Source organism: Typopeltis vanoorti, chromosome 5 (assembly GCF_054136105.1).
Source record: "Typopeltis vanoorti isolate ZY-2024b chromosome 5, IOZ_Tvanoo_1.0, whole genome shotgun sequence".
Taxonomy (NCBI): domain Eukaryota; kingdom Metazoa; phylum Arthropoda; class Arachnida; order Uropygi; family Thelyphonidae; genus Typopeltis; species Typopeltis vanoorti.
The window spans coordinates 169,271,532-169,294,713 of NC_143553.1; the positions used below are offsets into that span (position 1 = coordinate 169,271,532).

At 38.2% G+C, this 23,182-nt stretch overlaps 1 protein-coding gene across 1 annotated transcript in view; it reads right to left on the reverse strand.

Annotated features, from left to right (window-relative positions):
• Positions 1 to 14,463, reverse strand: part of LOC150107048 (signal transducing adapter molecule 2-like) — a 387,379-nt gene extending 372,916 nt beyond the window's left edge. Inside the window, exon 1 of the mRNA XM_090392915.1 lies at positions 14,322 to 14,463. Within this exon, the coding sequence (XP_090249041.1) occupies positions 14,322 to 14,361 (40 nt within the window). The 5' untranslated portion in view covers positions 14,362 to 14,463. The remainder of the gene's footprint in view (positions 1 to 14,321) is intronic.
• Between the last annotated feature and the right edge of the window lie 8,719 nt (positions 14,464 to 23,182).

The following is a 23,182-nucleotide window of genomic DNA, read 5'->3' on the forward strand; positions in this document are numbered from 1 at the left end:
AGTACTGGGACCAATATAGTTTAACCTTTATATCAATGACATTGTCAGCGAATTGCAGGGGGATATTCAGTTGTTTGCAGATGATGTGAAGGGTTATTAGTAATAGTGCAGATGTGGTAGTCCTGCAAGACGATTTGAATAAACTAGACAGACGGGCAAATGAATGGCGGTATCGGTTTAATGTAGCAAAATGTAAGGTCTTGAGGTTTGGGACACATCGGTGGGACACTGCATAGTCTATTGAAGGAGCTATACTGGAGGAAGAAGGAGAGACATGAGATCTGGGGTTGATGCTTGATAGAAACCTGAAATTCAAGAAACATATTGCAAAGGTGGTGAAGGTGATACAGAGGATTGCTGCAATAATGAGGAGATACTGACCTGCAGAGATAAAAGAGTTATCATTCCGTTGTATAAGACCCTGATCAGACCACACTTAGATTATTGTTCTCAGAGTTGGTCCCCAGGATTTGAAAGGGATAAATTATTATTATTATTATTATTATTATGGGCATCTCCATGAAGTCAGTAGACTCGTTGTGGGAGACCAAACTATCAAAACAATATCTACCATATCTGTTCTTGAATTCATTTAGAGACGAAGAACTCACAACTGAATCAGGCAATGCATTCCACTCATTCACCACCCTCCAGGCGAAAAACCTCGTTCTCACACCCTTGTTAACCACTTTTCCCTAATTTCCAGGGATGACCTCTTGTTTCTTCCATCACTATCATACAGCTGAAACATTTCACCTGCATCTACTTTATAAAAACCTTTTAGTAATTTAAATGTTTCTATCATATCCGTCTCCTCCGCATATCAACCAACCTCTGCAATCCACAAGCTCTCAATCTATCAATGTAGGGAGCATTTTTACATCACTAACCAACTTAGTCACTCTCCTCTGAACCCTTTCCACAACCACCTCATCTCCAAGGAATCCAGGTGACCAGATCTGAGCACAGTAATCCAAATGTGGAAGTACCAACGCTTTATAAAGGGGAATAATAACATCTTTAGTTCTGGATGTTAGTGTGTTCCTTAATAATGAAGTAATCCTATGTGCAATCTTGGACACCTCAGCAATATGTCCCCTGAACTTCATCTCCCTATCTACCAACAACCCTAAGTCCCTAGCCACATCAATCTCTTGGAGTACTACTATTCCATCAATGTAGTACACAGCTGGTAATCTTTTAATCCCAAAATGCATAACTTTGCACTTTTCCACATGGTTTTCCCACACGGCACTCATCCTCCTTGCTCATGAGATGATCCGGTATACCGCGTCTCCTTGTGTAGCGTCTTCCGGGAAAACGAACGAGTGCCGCTTTCAGCGAAAGTGCTTATGCCTCAACCCAAACGTTTACCCAAATCGGTCCGCCCACAAACTTTGGACTTTTGTTTACATCTTAATAAACATTTCATTTTTACATGGAATACCCTTTTATAGTTACATTTTACAAACTGGAAATCTTTACTTAGATTTGAGTAAACAATATTTTTCTTTGCTCAAGTACAGGTTTCTCTTTATTGATATGTTAGACTTGTTAAATCTTGAATGAATTAATTTTTTAATAAATTCTCCCATTCAAGATCTAACACTGCAGAGTTTTTCAGATATGTGGATGAAAATGGTAGAATGGTAACTACTGCAGATGAAATTGTTGAGGTATTCTGTAACAATTTATAATGGTTGTTCATCCTCATCAAGGTAAAATCTTGAAAAACTCAAGTGCAGAGGATATAGGAGAGGATGGCTTAATTGTGAGTGAGTAGCAGGTATATGAGGAATTAAATAAGGCAATTGTATTGGTTGATGACATATCACCACGTGTCTGAAGGGAATTAGCAGTAGCATTTGCATGCGTATTTAATAAGTCTTACAGGTTCCAAAGGAATGGAAAAAAGATAAAATTGTTCTCCTACATAAGTAGTGATAAGGCTGTGGCTACAAATTATAGGCCAATCTATATATCTGGAGTTATGGTGAAGGTATGAGAGAGAGAGAGAGTGGTGAAAACTAGGATACAGAAATGGGTTGATAATAGCAGTATTCCCTGTTTTTGTTAGCATGTGCTTCTTAAAGGGAGATCATGTTTTCCTAACTTACTTTTGCATTATAAAAAGGTGACAAATGTCTCGAACAAAGGAGAAGAACATACAGTGGTATACTTAGATTTTGCAAAAGCTTTTGATAGACTGCCACACGACAAGCTGTTACATAAATTGAAACGGATGGGATTGGATAAAAGACTTCTGAGTTGGATTGGTGACTGCTTGTCAGATAGGTATCAGAAAGTGGTATATGGGGTAAAGTATCCCAAAAGAAGGAGAACACTAGTGGTGTACTGCAGAGGTTGGTTTTGGGACCATTGTTGTTTAATTTGTATATTAATGATATTAGGATGAGTTTAATTGGTGATATGCATCTGATTACAGATGATGCAAAATTGGGGAAAATGCAGAATCAAGCAGATGCTATCAAAATTGGGCCTAGAGTCATACATGACATCCCCCCCCCCAGTGCTAAATCAGGTGTCTTGACCATTGAGCTGAAATTCTGAAGATCAGTGCTTCCCAAATTTGTTGAGGTTTGGAAAGTTTCTCATGGCTGAGGCAGATTCGAGGAATAGCCTCTTATATTTATTTGCTGTGGCATAACAGAGTGGTCTTCTTCCTATGTATCCTGTGGTGGGTGTCTAAAGCATGGTCAGCAAGTCCTGAGTGGCTGTAATGGTGAAATTCAGAAATTCTGATATTGGCTGTTCTGCCTATTTGGCCATAGTAGGACAGTTTGCAACTGCATGGGACGTAGTATACTCCTGGTGGGTCTAGAGAATGTGGCTGGTCTGTGATGGAGTGGATAAGGGATGCCAATTTTTTATGTGGTCTGTAATTATAAGGCTGTATTTCCTTAGGATTTTTGCTAATTTTTTGGATGTGCCCTAGATATATTTCCATATATGGTAATAGATTTGTGTAATCTCTTCTCAGAAGAGGGAGAGGCTTGCAGTTATAGGATTTTAATATTTTTGGGAGACTGTAAAAGTATTCAGAATATGGTCAAGTTCAGTAGTTAAGTTAATGCTATCAAAACTAATTAATTTTGACATGTTTTTATAATCCCATATTGTTGATGGGGGAGGACTTTATCTACCAGTATGTCTGGGTTTTCTGTGAATGGAGAATTCCAGAGATCCATCAGGCTGATGTGTAATCAAAATGTCTAGGAATGGGAGATTGTTGTTTTCCTTTTCTAATATAAACTGGATCCTGAGGTGTTGACTGTTTAGATGTGTTGGGAAAATGTTGAGCATATCGACCAACCTTTGCTGGCAAAGGTAGGTTGATTGGTAGAGCCTCTGCTACTAATGGCTCCCAAAAAGTTAAGCAAGTTTGAGCGTGGTTAGTAGTTGGAAGGGTCCAAGTGTTTGATGCTGTTGCCACACTCTCCCTCGATGAGTCTTTTGACTCCCTGGAGGTGTCACATAATAATAATAATAATATCCAGGGCATGTGAAAAAATGAAGAACATCTTGTAGCCTACCTAGACAACAGGTTTATGTTGGACAGTGTTTAAGGCTTTTTTCTTCAAAAGTCTCCATGAAGAAGTTCACCAGGGCTGGAGAAAGGAGAACCCATAGCTGTCCCCCTCTATCTGTTTGTAGAATATTCCTTGCCAAATGAAACAGCCCAAGTTCATGGTGAACTGAAACTAGGCTGAGATATTGGGAAAAAATATGGCTTGGATGAGGTCTAAGGTGTCTTTGAGTGGGGCATTAGTGAATAGAGAGGAAACATCAAAAACTGACCAGTATGTGAATTAGAGTGTGAGGTTTTAATTAAAATTATTACAATTAATATTTCAGTATGTTATTTCCTGAAAAATAATAGTTAAAAAAAACAGGATTGAAATGGTTATGTGACATATTTAGATGTTCAGACTGATCCAGAGAAAGAAGATAGTACCAGATGATGGGAGGCTCAAGAAGGGCGTGTATTAAGGATATGGTGATAAAATAGAGGAAGGTCTAAGAGAAGAACAGTTTGGCTTTAGAAAAGGATGATCAGCTGTTGATCTCATTTTTGCTGTAAGTGAAATGACAAAAGACACTGGGAAATGGAAAAAGCCTATTGAGGCATTTCTTGCTCTGGAAAAATGTCTTATCTGGGAAAGTTTGGAAAAACAGACATAGAAGAGGAAGAAATAATCATGATAAAGAATATGTGCATTAGTCTGAGAGCTGTGTGAAAGCTAAATTTGGTAATTTGAAATAGTGTACACTTAAAAATGGACTAACACAAGGAAGTGAGTTATCTCCTTTTCTGTTCATTATAGTAATGAATAGTGTCTAACAGAAAGTAGAAACAGTTAAGTTTTCAGATGATGTGGGCATATTCAGAAGAATTACAGAAGAAACTGAACAAACAGAATGACACAGAACTGTAGATTACATATTAATAGAAGAGTGAGCACATGGCTTTAAATTATATTAATAAATAATTAACCACTCTCCTACAAATCAACCATGACAAAAAGAAGCCCACAAGACTCCTATACCATATATTAAAGGAATCTCTGAACGTATGGCAAAAATTATGAGAAAATATCAACTCACTGCTACCTACAAATCCATCAACCAAATTCACAACTTGTTACCTTCTCCAAAAGACAAACTCTCACCAATGATGCTACCTGGCATATACCAAAGACCATGTTTGCGTAACTTGTCTCACTATGAATAAACAGGAAGACCTATAAATAAACGTATATCTCTGAACATCAGGAACCGCCTTATCAAACCTCACAAATGGCCTTGCACAACATGGAATTGAAAATGTTAACCAGAGAATCCAGTGGCAAAACGCCAAGTTACTACATAGATCCACATATAAATATGAACATTTATATAAAGAAAGTGCTGAAGCCTCACTTCATAGATCTAATCTTAATTGAAATCACTGTCTCACTATTCCAAAAGTTTGGGAAATTGTTATCCTTAATTGCATTTTGCTATATTTTAATTTAAGTTATTTTAATTTCAGCCAAGTAGTTTTTAATTCATGAACATGTGACTGTATACATAAAGGGATTCCAATTTAAACATGCACACTACTGTTTTCTGAATTCAACTCCTACAGGGGTGATGGGAAGTTGATATTGAGATCTCCCGTGCAAGTGAAATGTACCCAAACTGAATGCAGACAATAAATAGGCAGACATCAGGGCTTCCCGATAGTGTATTGCAGTTGACAAACATGGGTAAATGTGGTGATCTTAGCGACTTTGATCATAGACATATTATTGGCCCAAGACAGATGGGTTCTTCTAACGTCAAGTGGTAAGAATCCTAAGGCTATCAAGGGCAACCATATGAAGGGTCTACCATCGGTATACCATCAATTGATGTACAAGTGCCTAGCGAACAAGTCATGGCCGACCAGAGACCATTGATGACTGGGGGTCGACACAGACTGTTCAGGTTCATACAGACCAACTACAGCACAAATTACATCCAGTTTCAATGTTGGAAGTCCAAGCAGCGGCAGCAAGCAAACAGTATGGAGTACCCTACATATCATTGGGCTATGGGAGCCAACACCATAATCGTATACCACTGTTGACAGCTGGTCATCGGACAGTGCTCCTCACCTAGTGTAAGGACCATCAACAGAGTAGACCAGAGTTGTGTGATCTGATGAATCCCATTATCAGTTGTACCGAGCTGATGTGGAGAGTGTAGGTGTGGCACCAACAGCATGAGGTCATGGCTCCATTAGGCTAGGTTGGCTCTGTAATGATTTGGGGACTCTTCTCACGTGACTATTGATAGCTGGTCATTGGGCAGTGCTCCTCAACTGGTGTCAGGACCATCAAAACTGGCCCTCTGCAGAATGGACCAGAGTTGTGTGGTGTGATGAATCCCATTATCAGTTGTACCAAGCTGATGGGAGAGTGCGGGTGTGACACCAACAGCATGAGGCCATGTCTCCATTGGGCTAGGTTGGCTCTGTGATGATTTGGGGACCTTTCTCATGTGACAATTAGGTCCCTTAGTATGTCTCTGCGAGCAACCAGAATGTGCTAGTTGATCACCTATACATTTTCTTTGAATTCGCATCCTGCAGCCAATGGTCTGTTTCAGCAAGACAATGTGCTGCTCCACCAGGCTGCAACCACCCATGCATGGCTTGAGGAACACTGATCTGAATTTGGGACCATCCAGTGGCCTCCAAGGTCCCTAGATTTAAATCCAATCAAATCTCTCTCTCTGGGATGTTGTAGAGTGAGACATCAGATCCATGAATCTGGGACCGATGTCTCATTTCTTTTAGTGCAGTTGTGTATAATGCTGCAACAGGCATGGCTGGAATAACTCTGGCATATGGTGGAGTCAATGCTTTGGAGAAGACAGGATATTATTTGTGCTAGAGGAGGAGGAGGACTGACAGGTATCAGTCCTCCTCTTATCCACATAGTACACCTATTTTGCATACCCAACCCCATGAATTTCTATAACTTCAGATGTGAAATTCTGTTAAATGCCTTGGAAAAGTACATTATGATGTTATATTTGGTATGAACCACAAAGAGAAAAGTTAAAGAAAAAATAGTTTATTCCCACAGTTTCCTATGCTCTACAGCATACATCATCAGGATTTAAATGCAAACTTGAAAACATTTGTATTAACAGATTATTCCTAAAGCATAAGCTATCATACACTGCTTGGAGAGAAGTCAAAGGACACCATAGCGTGACGAACAAACAGCAATGGCACCTAACTTGATAAGATGTAGGACTTCCTTTTACTATGATGACTGCAGCAACCCTACAGGGCATACTTTCCACAAACATACAATGATCAATGGGAATTTTGGACCATTTTTCCTGTATGCATGTAACGAGGTCCTGGACAAGGGTTGTCTTCTCCACTATTGTGGAGCAGACAACCCTTGACCTCACCCAATGCTCCAGTTCATCTGCAGGATGAACTGGAGCATTCAATACGGTTGAGATCAGAGCCGTGTGGAGGCCAGTCAAATGTAGTGACATTCATGTGCACAAATCATACAGTTACAACCTTACGACAGTGCACTGTCTTGCTGAAAGAGACAATGGTCATTTCCATAGAAATGCCACAAAGTAGGAATCATTTGGTTTGAGTAATGTGGGGCTTCCATACTGACATATGGCATGCACAGAAATGCTACCATGGAAACACATGTTTTGAATGTTTTTATGCAGATTCATGTTCCAGTCGATGCCTGGAAACCTGCATTCAATGTGGTCGATGAATGATGGTTTTTACACGTTATCCTTCGTAGCACCCTCGTTCGTGTTCAGTGAATGTGGTGGGTTGTGTACTTGCAGTTGACTCCCTGCACTTTCATCTCAGTATGGTATCGCAGATTGTTGACCCGAGATAAGCCAATTTGTGAAACAGACAGGCCTGAAACATAGCATCCTATCACAACACCTTTCTCAAACTCCATCAGTTCCCTTCTCACAGCCATTTCATCTGGACACAGTTGCACTGACTTGGGAGCATCATATTCTTCCAATTTATACCAGCTACAAACACGTGACTCGTTACATGGCATAATGCACCTTGCTCCTGGGAATGTCCGCTGACTTCTTTCCAAGCAGAGTATATATAACGGCTAATCTTTAAAAGGTACCTATGGCATGATTATAAATAATAAATTACATGTTAAATATGAACGCCTTTTCAAAGAAAGTTATGAAGCCCTTTTACATCGTTCAAATCTGAATCGAAACGATTGTCTCTCTCTCTCGCTCCCAAAAGTCTGGGAGATTCTTATCTTATGTAACCATCAAAAATAGTTGTTCAATAATATTTTTAATAATATTATTTATTAATACTAATTTCTAGCATGCAGCAACAGTTTTTAATTGGTAAACTACCGACTGCTGTATGTACTTTGTAATCCAGTTCCTTCGATTGATTCTACACACTGATGATGTACTGTTATTTTCAGTACGAAATATCTGTACTTTCTTTTTATTAAAGTTAATTACTGTGGTTATCATGTAATTTATTATTTATATAGAACAGCTTCTAAACTGGAGAGAAACATGTTGAGATATCAAACATGTAGCTCACTGTTGAGCTGTACTATGTAATGTCTATCATAAACCTAGTTAACAGCTTCTCAAGTCTTTAATATGTGCCAACCAAAGTTGGTTTAAAGTGAGACCTTGTTTTTTGCTGTACTGTGTTGGCCAATATCATTTCATCAGTTTCTTTAAATTTATACTATGTGCACTGAAATAACACATTCTGTTTTATTCATAGTATGACAAGCTAGGCCAGATTTCTGTGCATGCCATTCTTCCATATGTTTATGTGCTTTAATGTGAATCTTGCCCAAGCTTTCTGTCACACACACACACACACACAGATAATTTTATATACACCTGGTTGAGTGAATGAGGCTGTTTTCATGACAGCTCACACACCACAGAAGCTCACTGAAGTCCAGCATTATGGTGTACCTACCCATTCCACTTATCCAACCCTGCTGTCACTTGACCAGGTCACTAAAAAAGACCTACCATTAACAAACCCACCATGCCATCCTCTATAAAGGATCAAATTACCCACTTCTAGATATGCTTTAATAACCAACCTCTCCAATACCTTAACCCCTTAACGCACCATTAAAAATCAGAAAGCGGTTGTTTTTCCACCAATTTCCTTTGGACGAGAGCGATTTGCTGGATCAAATTCATCATTATTTGAAAAAGGTAGAAATTGTTTTATGGCCTCGAAACGTTTCCCGCTTTCATCTTTTGAACTAAATAACCAGTCTTGATCACTATCCATGATAGGGTAATAAATACAACATAAAAATTGTCCAGCGTGTATATTCGGTTGCATTTATATGTGAAACCAAAATTCATGGTCACACGTATTAACTCTGGTGTGTGGAAAAAATTCAGTTTCTTGGACCCGAGTTAACTCGGTTGAGTGTGTTAAGGGGTTAATGACTATTCTAATGGATACATCAGTCCTAATTCCATCAGTTTACAGGAGTTTGATTTGACATTTGTCTCCACTGATAGTGAAAATCAACCATTATAGGTCTCCAGATGTATTCCCGAGGTTTTTCCAAATAGTCAACACCGTCCCATCTGAATTGAATTAGGCACCCAAATTCCAGTGATAACATCCTTTCCTAGACCAAGATGGAATTTCCAAAAAACTGGAAAAATTTTACTGTGGACCTAGATGTATGTCTTAGAAAAATTCCCCCAACCCATAAAAATTATACACAGTTCACTGGAGTAGTCATAGCAGTGTCAAAAAGATACATCCCTTGAGGCTACTGAAAAGAATATATGCCCAGACAGACTAACAAAAGCGAATCCCTGTATCAGGAATTGCTTGAGAGCAAGGATCTTGAGATAGGAGAAGTACTGCTTCATAGTCTTAATGCTGCTCAAAGGGAAAAGTGGATCCAATTAACTGAGAACATAAGACTTGAACATTCTACCAGAAAAGCCTAGTCGCCTCAAGAAGCTCGGTTCAAGACCCTTTATACCAAAGAAATCTTCACCTGTCGACTCAAATCAGATAGCTGCTCGTATTGTTTCGCTTTCCAGAATCCTGATAGAGAACATACTAGAGAGGTAAAATGTGAATTAAAGGCTATGAATGCTATAATTCAAAAGAACCTACAATTCTCCTAACCTTTTTCTTGTGAGGAATCTTTGAAGCTTCAAAACATCAAAACAAGGAAGGCTCCTGGATTCAATAATATTCATAATGAATTCCTGATACACTGTGGACCTTATGCTGATTGTGGTTGGCCAAATTCTTTAATGACATGCTTGAAAGTGGTTGCATCCTCAGGGAATTTAAAAGGACAAAAATCATCACTGTGCTAAAACCTGACAGGCCAGCAGACAGAAATGAAAGCTATTGCCCTTTTAAGTGCAACCCACAAACTGCTAGAGAGACTGATTCTGAATAGGATCAGTGAGAAAATACTGGAATGTGTTCCAATAGAACAAGCGGGGTTCAGAAGAGATCGTAGCTGCAGAGATCAGGTCATTAGCTTAGCAACTTACATTGAAGCAGGATTTCAACGATGCTTGAAGGACTACTCCAGTCTTTGTTGACTTGAGAGCAACCAATGAAACTGTTTGAAGAGAGGGACTCATATACAAATTCCTTAAGATCATCCCAAGTAAAACACTGGGGCACCTCATAAACAAATTATTATGTGATCGATATTTCAGAGTGGTAACAGGGAGTGCTTAAAAAATGGGCTACCACAGGGTTCGGTGCTAGCACCACTGCTTTTCAGTCTTTACAATGCAGACATCCCTGAAACAGTTAGTAAAAAGTTTGCTTATACAGATGATTTAGCTTTGGAATTTAGTGATAAATCTATAGAAAGAACTGAAGAAATATTGATAAATGATATATCGGCCTTATGGCAGTTCTATAAAAAATGGAGATTAACACCAAATCCTGGTAAAACTGTTTTCACCATAACAGACTTGCAAATCAAAAACCAGAGATATATGCTGGTGGGACATTAATTTTGTTTAATCCGACACCTAAATACTTGAAAATATTTAGATGTCGGATTTGGATAGAACTCTGTCATATAAACAACATGATTAATATCGCTGCTAAAGTATGTACTAGAAATAATATAGTTCAGAAGCTCTGTGATACTACATGGGGCTCAAGTGCCACAACTCTACAGTGCACTGCTTTGGGACTGGTCTACAGCACACAGCTGAGTATGGTGCCCCTGTCTGGCTTAATAGCCACCACATCAGTGGCGGACTGTGAAGTTTTACGTGGGGGTCTATACAAAATAATTTTTAAAAAATTATTTTTTTCATAATCAGTAACCAATTTATTAATAAATAAATCTGTAGATTTATTTATTAATAAATGGGTTACTAATTAGGAACAAAAGAATGATTTTTTTTTAAATTTTGTATAGGCAGCACTCCCACTTAAAACTTCACGGGCCGCCACTGTACCACATTAACAAATTAGATATTCAACTTAATCTCACTTAATAACGGGCTGTATCAGAAGCACACCCTTACAATGGCTCCCCATTCTGAGCCATATTTAATCTCCAGAATTGCGATGACAGGAAGCTCTAATCCTAAATAACCAAAATCTCCCAATACATGAGTTTATTCCAGATGCTTTATCTGATAGATTAAAACTCAGAAGACCTGCCATTAAAACTGCCTGTAATCTTCTCAGTCAGAATGCTAGAAGTGCGATGCACTGTGGACTCAAGCAGTATCACCTGAAGTCCATAGCTACATAAATATTCTTCAAAAACCATATGGATTTGACCTGCCCAGGAATATATGGAAGACTGCTAACAGGATCCATACAGGTCATGGTGCGGAGACTTACTATAAAAATGGGGAAAGATACTAAATCCCAACTGCCCTTGTGGAACTGAGATCCAAACCATTCGTCATATAGTTCAGGCATGAAAAGTACAATAACAGCATATCCAGGTGAACTAAAGGTCATTTTTGACCTATCCCCAGAGGCGACCAATTGGATTAAAAATTTAAATGTAAAAATATGACTAAATTTTTTGCTTAATGCTTATCATATATTTAATACCTGTATTTTATCTGCTTGTTTATGTTTTACTTCTTATTTATAATTTTATATATTGTATTTTACCTATATTCACATGTATTTTATTTTATTTCCTTTTAACTGTGTATATGCCATATGATAAATAAATAAATATAGGAGTTTGAGAATCAAAATTTATAACTTTTTCTAAGTTCTAAAAGCATGTACATCAATCATATGCAAATTATAGATAAAAAAAAATTAATAATAAAAAATACAAACAGTGGAGAGTATGATATACAGATGATGGATAGTGGTGGTGTGTGCAGATAGAGGATGAGTCCTTCACGATATCACATAATAAACACCTCTTGAGAGTCGAATATATATATGTAGAAAGTTTTTTACCTTGGGTATACTATACGTTAAAGATACCAAGCAATTTAATAAACTTGGTTTTAATCCTTTTTCCTAAGTAAGCAAACAGACAAGTAAGTCAAGTTTGCACCTGAACTATGTTCAGGTCTGAGGCAACTCATGTTAAAGGTGGAGTAAGCGCTGATATATTATTATTATTATTATATAAGGTGTCTCCATGGAATCAAAAGACTCATCACAGGAGACCCAACATTGACATACTAACCGTTATTCACACAATACCTATCATACTTCCCCTTAAACTCATTCACCATCACCTTTGGCAACGCATTCCACTCATTTACAACCCTCCAAGCAAAAAATCTAGTCCTAACACCCTTGTTAACCACACTCTTACACAATCTCCAGGGATGACCCCTCGTTCTCTCCCTTCCTGCACTGGTCTAAAAAAGGTTATCAGTATCAATCCTATAAAACCCTTTTAATAATTTATATGCCTCTATTATATCTCCTCTCCTACATCTATCAACTAGTTTTTGAAGCCCACAGACCTTCAATCTATCCTCGTATGAGACATCCCACTGGCCTGCAACAATTTTTGTAACCCGTCTCTGAATCCTCTCCATCATTTCCACATCACCAAGAAATCCAGGTGACCAGATCTGTGCACAATAGTCCAAATGAGGTCTTATTAATGCTTTATAAAGTGGGACAATCACTTCCTTATCCCTGCTTGTCAGTGTGTTCCTCAATAACCATGTAATCTGATGTGAAGTTTTGGCAATTTGCAATATGCCCTCGAAACTTAAGTTCTCTGTCCACAATAACTCCCAAGTCCCTAGCCTCATCAACCTCCTGCAGTTCAGTTCCATCAATATAGTAAACAGTATGTGATCTCATCCTTCCGAAGTGCATCACCTTACACTTGGCCACATTAAACTGGCAGCCATTTAGTTTAGTCCAAATCATCAGCCTATTTAAGTCATCCTGCAAGATATCCACATCATCTGAATTAACGATAGCTCTTCCTAGTTTTGCATCATCAGCAAACAAGTGGATATCTCCTTTCCAAGTATTCCCAATATCATCAATGTACAATTTAAATAATAGAGGACCAAGCACTGAGCCCTGAGGCACACCACTAGACACCTGCCTTCTACTGGATTCCACTCCACCATAAACCACTCTTTGATATCTATCCACTAGCCATCCTCTAATCCAAATCACTAGCCTCGGATCCATACCCATTTGCTCCAATTTATGCAACGGAGTTCCATGTGGAATCTTGTCAAATGCCTTTGCAAAGTCCAACAGGATCACTGAAAAAGAATTTCCTTTATCCAACTCCATTGTTCTTCATTATAGAGTGATACATAAAATAAATAGAAATAGATAATAATAGAAAATAGATAATAGAAAGTGATATATATATATATATATGTCTACTATCTATAATGGTAATCTATACTGTCCAAAATGATGTGCGTAGAATTTGACTTTTGTGTTTGCTTCCATAAAATAATTGCCAACAGCAGAAATTATTATGAATAATAACTAACGTGGCTACTTAATTAGCCGAAATTTTGATGCACAAAAGTACCAGAGAAAGCCTTCAATTACAAGTTTTCTTGTATTACTTAATATTGTTCTCCGAAATAACTATATATATATATATATATTAAATATTTTAAGTATTTTTTAATAAAATTAAAATATTAATTTAATTTTGATATTTTAATTGTAACACTCAAATAATTTAGTCAAATAAATATTGAACTCAAATATTTTAATTATAACACTTAAAATATTTAATAATGTATATATATTAAATACTTTAAGTATTTTTTTAATAAAATTAAAGTATTAATTTAATTTTGATATTTTAATTATAACACTCAAATAATTTTACTGACATTGCAACTCTCTTATATTAGTAAGACATTGAAGTCTTTGAACTATTTTTTTTTTTCAATGATTTCTACACCGACCGAATTTTGTGAAAAATGTGTCAAATGCGCAAATTATTTATGGAATTTAGGGGGGGGGGGGGATACTTGGCTCTGGTGAAAACCATGTTTCGAAACAGCGGCAGATAATGCTGAGGGTTTATATCTTCGTAACATTAGAGTAACTATTAAGTTTCAATATCAAATCCATTGGAGGACTACTTGTTTATAGAATAAATTTATATTATCGCTTCGCTTGAGTGTTACCTTAGTAACCAGTTTTAGAATAACATTCTCAGTAAGTTAATAACCAGTTCTTTTCCAATTATTGCAGTTTAACGCGTGTAATTAATAAAACGTAACATATTTAGGATGTTTAAAAGCCTTACCCACTTCCTTTTCAAACGGAGCAGCACCGAAAAGTGGCATTCCGTGGTTATAACAATTTTAAATATAAATCTTCATTCAAAATTCAAGAACTCTAAAATTACTTCGTTCCAAAAAGCTGTAAACGAGTTCTATCAAGCAAAAATAAAAACGACTGGAATCGCAATACAAACACATATCCAAAACACTTGTAGCAAACTAACACATTTCCTGATAACTATAATGCACATGATTCAAGTAAATCTGACAACAACGACTCATACTGGAAATTCATCATTAATCTTGGAGGGGGAGGGAAAAATAAATACATATAATTATTATGTGACACTTCAGTTACCATATATATATATAATTATTATATTAAATTTAATATATATATATATAGAGATACATACATAGATATTATATTATTATGTTTCACATTTACCTCGAGTTCCAGCCTAGTCGAAAACTACAGGAACTTTTACTAAGCCTTTTTTGGCGGCCGGTTTCCGAGTTAGTCGATTTTGGGCATGGACAAGTCGGTTTTTTCCTCCCGAAAACTCGGGTTTTTTGTCCAGTAAAATCAAGAAAATCGACCGTAGAACTCACAATATTTTCAGACATTAAAAATATTGTGGTAGAGTCATGGACCACGAGATGGCGGCACCTCTCTAGTGGCGGATAGGGGAATGGCCATCAGAAATGGTGGCTGCGAATACCCAATGAGCAGTCCCGGACAAAAGCATGCATGTCTGGAGGCCCTAAGATGGCAGCCGATCACCAGACTAGGCCGCAGATGGTGGGTAACCAGTCCAGCTGACAAATTCTTATACTCGACTGGGGCAACTTTTGCCACAAGTCGAGTATAAGTTCTGAAGTACAGTTCTGAAGATACTTCAGGCACAAAATTTGTTTGCTTACACTTGGATAAAGGATTAAACTAAATATATAATTTATAGTCTAACCAAGTGGAAAAAATTTCCAACATCTTTCTCTAATCCAGAGTAATTTAATAATAAGGTGTGACACCTTTTGGCAACAGGATATGACTTGTGCATTGCTTCAAACAAGGTATCACCTCTGGGTCTGGCTCCCACAATAACAATAAAGGTCGAAACCAATCTGGGTAGTGACCCTTCCCATAATGCATAGCATTATACATGTCCGCAAGGAGATGTGCTTGGAAAGTGATGAGAACTCAGCCCACCTTTACCACGAGTTGCCCGAGTCCTGAAGATGCTTCAGGCATAAACTTTATTTGCTTACACTTGGATAAAGGATTAAACTTAATATATAATTTAAATTTTCTAAGACCACTCGGGCTCTAAAAGAATAGACAAGATAAGAAATAAGAAAACAATTATTCATAATTAACATAACAGAAAACATCACAAACTATAGAAAGAACTGGAAAACCACGTAGAAAGAATGAATCAGAACAAATGGACAAATGTTGCCTGGAAATACAAACCAAACCGATCAAGTGGATGACCCAGGAGGAGACGGGCAGAAGACCTTTTAAACCCTTGAAAAAGTTTCATGCAAACAATTACCTAACACTCGAAGCCAAGAAGAAGAGAATTATACATCAATCATATATACATACGCGGTTAGCCTAGTGGCGGTGCGCTTCGCAACCATATGCCTGGGGAAGGAGTGTCCGAGGTTCGATTCCCGTCGGTGACGTGAGGAGCTGAAGGATCTTCCTCAGCCATAGCCAAGTTAGCCGGTCTTGGGCGTGGACAGTAGGGGGGTTTTCTTCAATTTATCCTGGGGTTTTTCATCCCATAAAGCAGGCAAACCGGCCTTGAGAACTCAACACTACAGGCAGGGCCGGATTTAGACTTGCTGAGACCCTAAGCTATACAAAACCCAGAGGTCCACTACTGTTTTAAATTACATCAACTGGTCTCAGAAAAATTTAAAATATATACGCCTTTTTAATATATGAAAATATATTGTCTTTTAATTTTTATTAAAAAAATAATAAAGTATGCGTTTACAAAATCAGGGAAATAATTATATAATTAAAGGGTTTTAAAAACGACAAATAAAGCTCATAGAACAGAAAGTTTTAAATTAAAACAGGAAAATGAAAGTTAAAAATTAAATTAATATCATAACATAATTGGTAGTATATAAAAGAGTAATCTTTTATTCAGTTTATTCAGGTGAAAATTTGACAGTAGACATCACATAAAAATTGGGTACCCAAAATTCCAAATAATGCAGGTACATATATATATAATCAATTAATATTGAAAATATGGAGTGGATAAATTGTTATAATACAACAATATTTAATAGAATTAATTATATTATATAATCCTCTAAAATGCATCTTCCTTGCAGTGAGCGGGCTGCAGCCTTTAAAGTGGAACAGAGCATTATTATTATAAACAGTCCAGTGAAGCGTAGACAGAAAAGCGTCACCACTTTTTCGTGGTCCCTAACATAACATACTGTACATCCACATATGCGAGACCCTTCGACACTTCTGCGCATGTCAGAAGAAGGAGAATCCATTCCGATAATAGGGTAACCAGTCCGTATTGAGGGATGTCCGTATTGCTTATTATTACACGTCAGAAATTTAACTTTTTTTTATATTGTAATTTATAAAGTGGTAATTATTCTACTTGTATAACAGTTGGAAAATTTTACATATAAAGCACGTGATTTGGAGTGTCGGTGACCAATTCGTACATCGCCTTATTTCTTTCTCCCCTTCAACATGAATTGACTCTTCTTGACACCGAGCCAACTGAGGTTCTCGTATCTGTGGTCGGAGAGTACACTATCTACCATAATCTGGACACCCAGGTTATTTGCACTCATTAGACGGTATTTTCGACCATCTAATGAATGTAAGAAATTAACATGAACTGTGTTGCATATTGGCCAAAGGATTTTAATAATTGAGACTAAGTAAAAAACACCAAGTTTCGCCAACTTAGCTGTCTGGCTTCGTCAGGGTGTATAAAAGAGATACAAACAATTTAAACTGTTGAAGGAATGAATCTGAGGAAACACGTTACAAATCCACCATTGTCATTCCTCGTGCTGGGGTAGTTTCTAAAAAGATTGTTCCACTCCTCGAACCACATGAAATACCAGTGACTTTTGAACCGTTAAAGATTATCCGCCACTTTTTAAGATCTCCGAAAGAGATATGCCTTTTTCAAATACGTCGGTGTCTACAACATCCCCCTGCTCATGTGGATTAAATTACATTGGTCAGACCTCAAGAAGTTTGGAAATAAGAAAAAAAGAACACGTCGGAGATGTAAACAACAACAGAGAAGACAACCCTTTGTTAGCCCTTCATTTCTCGAGGACAAACCACACCATCGAATGGGACAAAAGTTCCATGCCCTATTTAGAAGAAGATTTCCGATCTCGAAACCTTAAAAAAGCTATAGCAGTCGTCCGTTCTAAACACAACCTCAATTGATATCAAGGATTAATTCTAGTTGATATTTGGAAGACCCTCATAAGATCATTAAGCACGCCAGAGTTAAATTTCACTGCTAATTACAGAACGTACTTGCATAACAATAATTGATATCATACACTCTTTATGCGTTTGCTTCCATTCCTTCACGAACAGTTTAAGCTGTTTTGTATCTCTTTTATACACCCTCACAAAGACAGACAGCTAAGTTGGCGAAAACTTGGTGTTTTTTACTTAGTATCAATTATTAAAATCCTTCGGCCAATATACAACCCAGTTTATGTTAATTTCTTGAATAACAGAAAACATTGATGTACAGATAGAATGAAGCAGTATTTCATCGTTGCAGGCAAATGCTGCTGGTATGGAAACAAGACTCGAACTCCCTGACATCGAGAGAGGTATCATCGTGGGCTGTGACATTGGTAGCATGTCCATACGTGTATTGCTGCTCAACTGGAGCATCAAAAACCTACAGTTGGCGATGTCAAAAAAAAAAAAAAAAAATCAGCTAACGCCATTTTATTCCCGTATACGGGAGTAGGCGAGGCCATTTAGCACTATCTAACTTTTGTGAGTGGGCAGTTCAATCTCCACTGGTACCCAATCAGGGACAGATGGCCCAAGGCTATCACTAATTAAGCGGTACGCAGTGAAGAGAGACGGCTCAAATGTGCCGCCATCTCGTGGTCCCTAACCCTAACACAATATATTTAATGTCTGAAATAATGTGGGTTCTACGGTCGATTTTCTTGAGTTTACAGGACGAAAAACCCGAGTTTCCGGGAGGAAAAACCTGCTTGCCCGTGCCAGAGATAGACTAACTCGGGAACCGGTCGAAAAAAGGCTTAGAAAAATTTCCTCTAGTCACCGACTAGACTCGAAACCAAGTCTTCCTTCGTGCGGCCAAGCGCGGCGGTGTGCAAACGCCACATCCGCTGAGCTAATTATTATTATTATTATTATTATTATTATTTTTTTTTTTTTTTTTTAACGGTGTCTCCATGGAGTCAAAAGACTCATCGCGGGAGACCCGACATTGACACACTAACCATTATTCACACAATACCTGTCACACCTCTCCTTAAATTCATTCACATTTGAAGCATTCATAACCACCTCTGGCAAAGCATTCCACCCATTCACAACCCTCCGAGTAAAAAATCTAGTCCTAACACCCTTGTTAACCACACTCTTACACAATCTCCAGGGATAGTCCCTCGTTCTCTCACTTCCTGCACTGGTCTTAAAAATATCATCAGTATCGTTCCTGTAAAATCCCTTTAATAATTTAAATACCTCTATCATATCTCCTCTCCTACGTCTATCAGCTAGTTTTTGGAGCCCACAGATCATCAATTTATCCTCATAGAGAACATCCCACAGACCTGCAACAATCTTTGTAACCTGCCTCTGAATCCTCTCCACCACTTCCGCATCACCAAAATACCCTGGAAGAGTGGAGAAAGGCATTGGAGGAGAGCGGCATGAGAATAAACCAGGTGAAGACTGAATATATATCAACGGGGAGTGACGGGGATATCGTCATACGACTCCAGGGTGAAAGGCTAATTTCAGGGAAGAAATTCAAGTACCTTGGGTCAGTTGTCGAGAGGAATGGTGACCTGGATGAGGAAATACAGCACCGAATAACATGCGGTTGGATGAATTGGAGGAAGATGAGCGGGGTCCTGTGCGACAAGAGAGTGAGTTGTAAGAGGAAAGGAAAGCTCTATAAGATGGTGGTGAGGCCGGCGATGCTCCATGGTGCGGAGACGTGGCCTATAACCAAGGCACAGGAGAGGAAGATGGAGGTAGCGGAGATGCGGATGTTGAGATAGATGAGTGGTGTGACAAAGAAGGACAGGATTAGTAATGACAACATCAGAGGGACGGTTAAGGTGGGACCAATTGGCAAGAAGATACAAGAAAGTTGGCTGAGGTGGTTTGGACATGTTGAGAAGAAGGGTGAGGAGTATGTTGGTAAACGAGTGGAGTATATGGAGTTGGAGGGAAGGAGGAAAAGAGACAGGCCCAAGCTCAGGTGGAGGGATAAGATGACAGAGGATCTTAGGGAGAAAGGATGGAGTCCGAAGGATGCACTGGACCGGAGAACTTGGAAGAGGAAGGTTAAAGATTGATGCGCTGACCCCGTTTAACATGGGATAAGGCAGAGTGAAGAAGAAGAAGAAGAGGGGAACAATAACCTCTCTATCCCTGCTTGTTAGTGTGTTCCTCAACAACAATGTAATTTGATGTGATGTTTTGGCAATCTTTGCAATTTGCCCTTTAAACTTAAGTTCTCTGTCCACAATAACTTCCAAGTCTCTTGTCTCCTCAACCTCCTGCAGTTCAGTTCCATCAACATAGTAACAGCATGTGATGTCATCCTGCTGAAGTGCATCACCTTACACTTAGCCACGTTGAACTGACAGCCATTTACCTTAGTCCATACCGTCAGCCTATTTAAGTCATCCTGTAAGATATTTACATCATTTGAATTGATTATCACTCTTCCCAATTTTGCATCATCAGCAAACAAGTGGATATTTACATTCAAGGTATTTCCAATATCATTGATGTACAAATTAAACAATAGAGGACCAAGCACTGAGCCCTGAGGTACACCACTAGTCGCTTGCCTTTTCCTGGACTCAGCTCCTCCGTAAACCACTCTTTGATATCTGTCCACCAGCCATCCTTTAATCCAAATCACCATCTTCGGATCCATACCAATTTGCTCTAATTTATGTAACAGAGTTCCATGTGGAATCCTCTCAAAAGCCTTTGCAAAGTCAAGCAGTATCACTGAGTAAGGATTTCCTTTATCCAACTCCACTGTTACTTTATTATAGAAAGTAAGCAAATTACTTAGGCAAGACCTACCCTTCACAAAACCATGTTTCCCCTTATAAAGTATTATATTGCTGTACACCCAGTCGTGAATTCTAATTTTTACCAATTTTTCCAAAATCTTAACCACCAGTCCAGATATATTGATTGGTCTATATTTGCAACCTCAGTCTTATAGCTCCCTTGTACAATGGAACTATTTTCCCCCTCTTTCCACTCTATTGACACTTTACCAGAACTGAGGCTTAAACTAAATATCCTGGTTAGAGGAGTTGCTAATTCTCTTGCACATTCTCGTAACACATGGGCCGATATACCATCTAACCCAATGGCAGTGTTAGCATTAAGGTTCTTTAATATATTAAGCACCTCAATTTCGTCTATCTCTAGACTCTCATCAGTCAATGGCACATTTGACATTGCGCTATCACTACCAAGATGGTACACTTTTGCGAAATGATCACTAAGCAACTCAACTATTTGATTAGCTTCTGTAATTTCCCTTACCATGAACACTTTTTAAAGTAATCTCTCCATGGATACTCTTCCTTTTACTAGCCACATAGCAAAAGAACTCTTTAGGGTTTCTTTTTGATTCATCAGCTAGCTTCCTCTCATAATTAGCTTTGGCTTTCCTTACCATACAGGTTACTCTTTGCCTATAACTTGTATTGCTCATTGGAACGCTCATCACATTTTTCTTTATAGGTCCTCCACAACCTTTTTTTTATCTGCAACTCCTGTTTAATAGTATTATTCATCCATTTTACTCCTACTTGATTTCTTCTTCTGACTCTAGGAATACAGTCTGATACAGCTTTGCTCCAAATACTCTTTGAGAATCTCCCACGCACCATCAACATTGAAATTCTCATGCCATAGTACAGCTGAAAGCTGACTTCTCAGCTTGTCATAATCACCGGCCTTGTAATTCCACATATACCCATTCTTAATAGAACATTCAGCACATCTCACAATCTCCCAGGTCAAGACCACATGATCGCTTTCGCCAAGTGGAGACATTGTAACTAAATTACTTATTGATATGTTCTCCGATGTTATGACCAGATCTAACACTCTAGAATCTCTTGTTCCTTCCTTCACATACTGTCTCAGGTAATTATCTCTTAACAACTCTATAAACTCCATTTCCTTTGTTCCTTGTGACCATTCCTTCTCCCAATCTATGTCCCCAAAGTTAAAATCCCCCATAATAATTACTTGACCTTCACTCATCGTGCTAATTTGCCAATACATGCTATCTACATTCTCCCTTATTCTCCTTGGATTATACCAACAACTAATTACATATTTCGCCTTGTTAATCTCTATCTCACACCAGAGAGCCTCAAATGAACTGCCCTTTACATACCTGTCACAGTGAGGTACTTCACTTCTATTTTTTTTTTTTTTTGGCTTTAAATGCTTCATCTATCATCAATAAAACCCCTCCCCCATTCTTTCATTTCTGTCCTGCCTGAAAATACTGTACCCCTTACATTCCATCCCAATAACTATATCATTCTTACCTAACCAAGTTTCGCTAATTCCTATAATTTTTGGCCAAGTTGTACTAAGTAATGACAAAAATTCTTCACACTTATTCCTAAATCTTCAAGCATTAGTATACATAAACTGCAGTACTCCCTTCCTCCCACAATCTCCCTGTGTGCGAATTAGCCCACTCTGTATACTGTTAATATTCTGCGAACAATTAATCCCAAATTCACAGCGATTAATTACCTTAGTACTGTTTACAGCTGACTCTATCACCTGCCTCCCTAGCAAATCCCATTTCCCTGTTTTTGACCCTTTACTCTATCCTTTATCAATAAATGTTCTAAATGCCAAGCTCCTAATCCATTTAAGTGCAAACCATCTCTCTTAAAATACTCCTTCCTTTTATCAAACTCATCCCAGACATTCATAAAATGAATATTCAGTTTCATTTCTTTGCAAAACCTTTTACACAATCTTGACACTATTTCATTTACTATAATTGTTCTTCTGTTCAATACATCACTATCAAATCCTGATAGCACACTCATGATCTTTCCACTCTCACACTTTGCATTCATAAACAAAAGGAGACGTTCTGGCATCACTAGTGCAGGAAAACACCCAGGGCGGGGCGGAAAATGACTGACATGGACAGGAGGGTGTTAAAAGGGGTGGCACACAATTGGCACAGACGATCCACGATGAGTTCCAGAGTGCCACCATGTTGAGCACTAATATTGTACTAAAAGAACTCCATTTACATTTACAATAACGAATAAGGCGGCTCATCTGGCCTGATGTAAAGAGTGTGTAAAGCAGACAATTGACCAATGGAAAACGATACTCTGGAGCGATGAATAAAGGTTCACCTGTGTCCTGTCTGGTGGCATGGTGTGGGTGTGGAGACAGCCTGATGAACGCTTGTTACCATAATGTGTTGTTCCCACATTGAAGTTTGGCGGTGGAGGAGTAACGATGTGGGGAGCATTCAGCTGGTTTGGAGTGGGACCACTGGTCGTTGTTCATGGTACTATGAAGGCAGCTTAGTACCTTGATATTCTGGATAATCAGGTT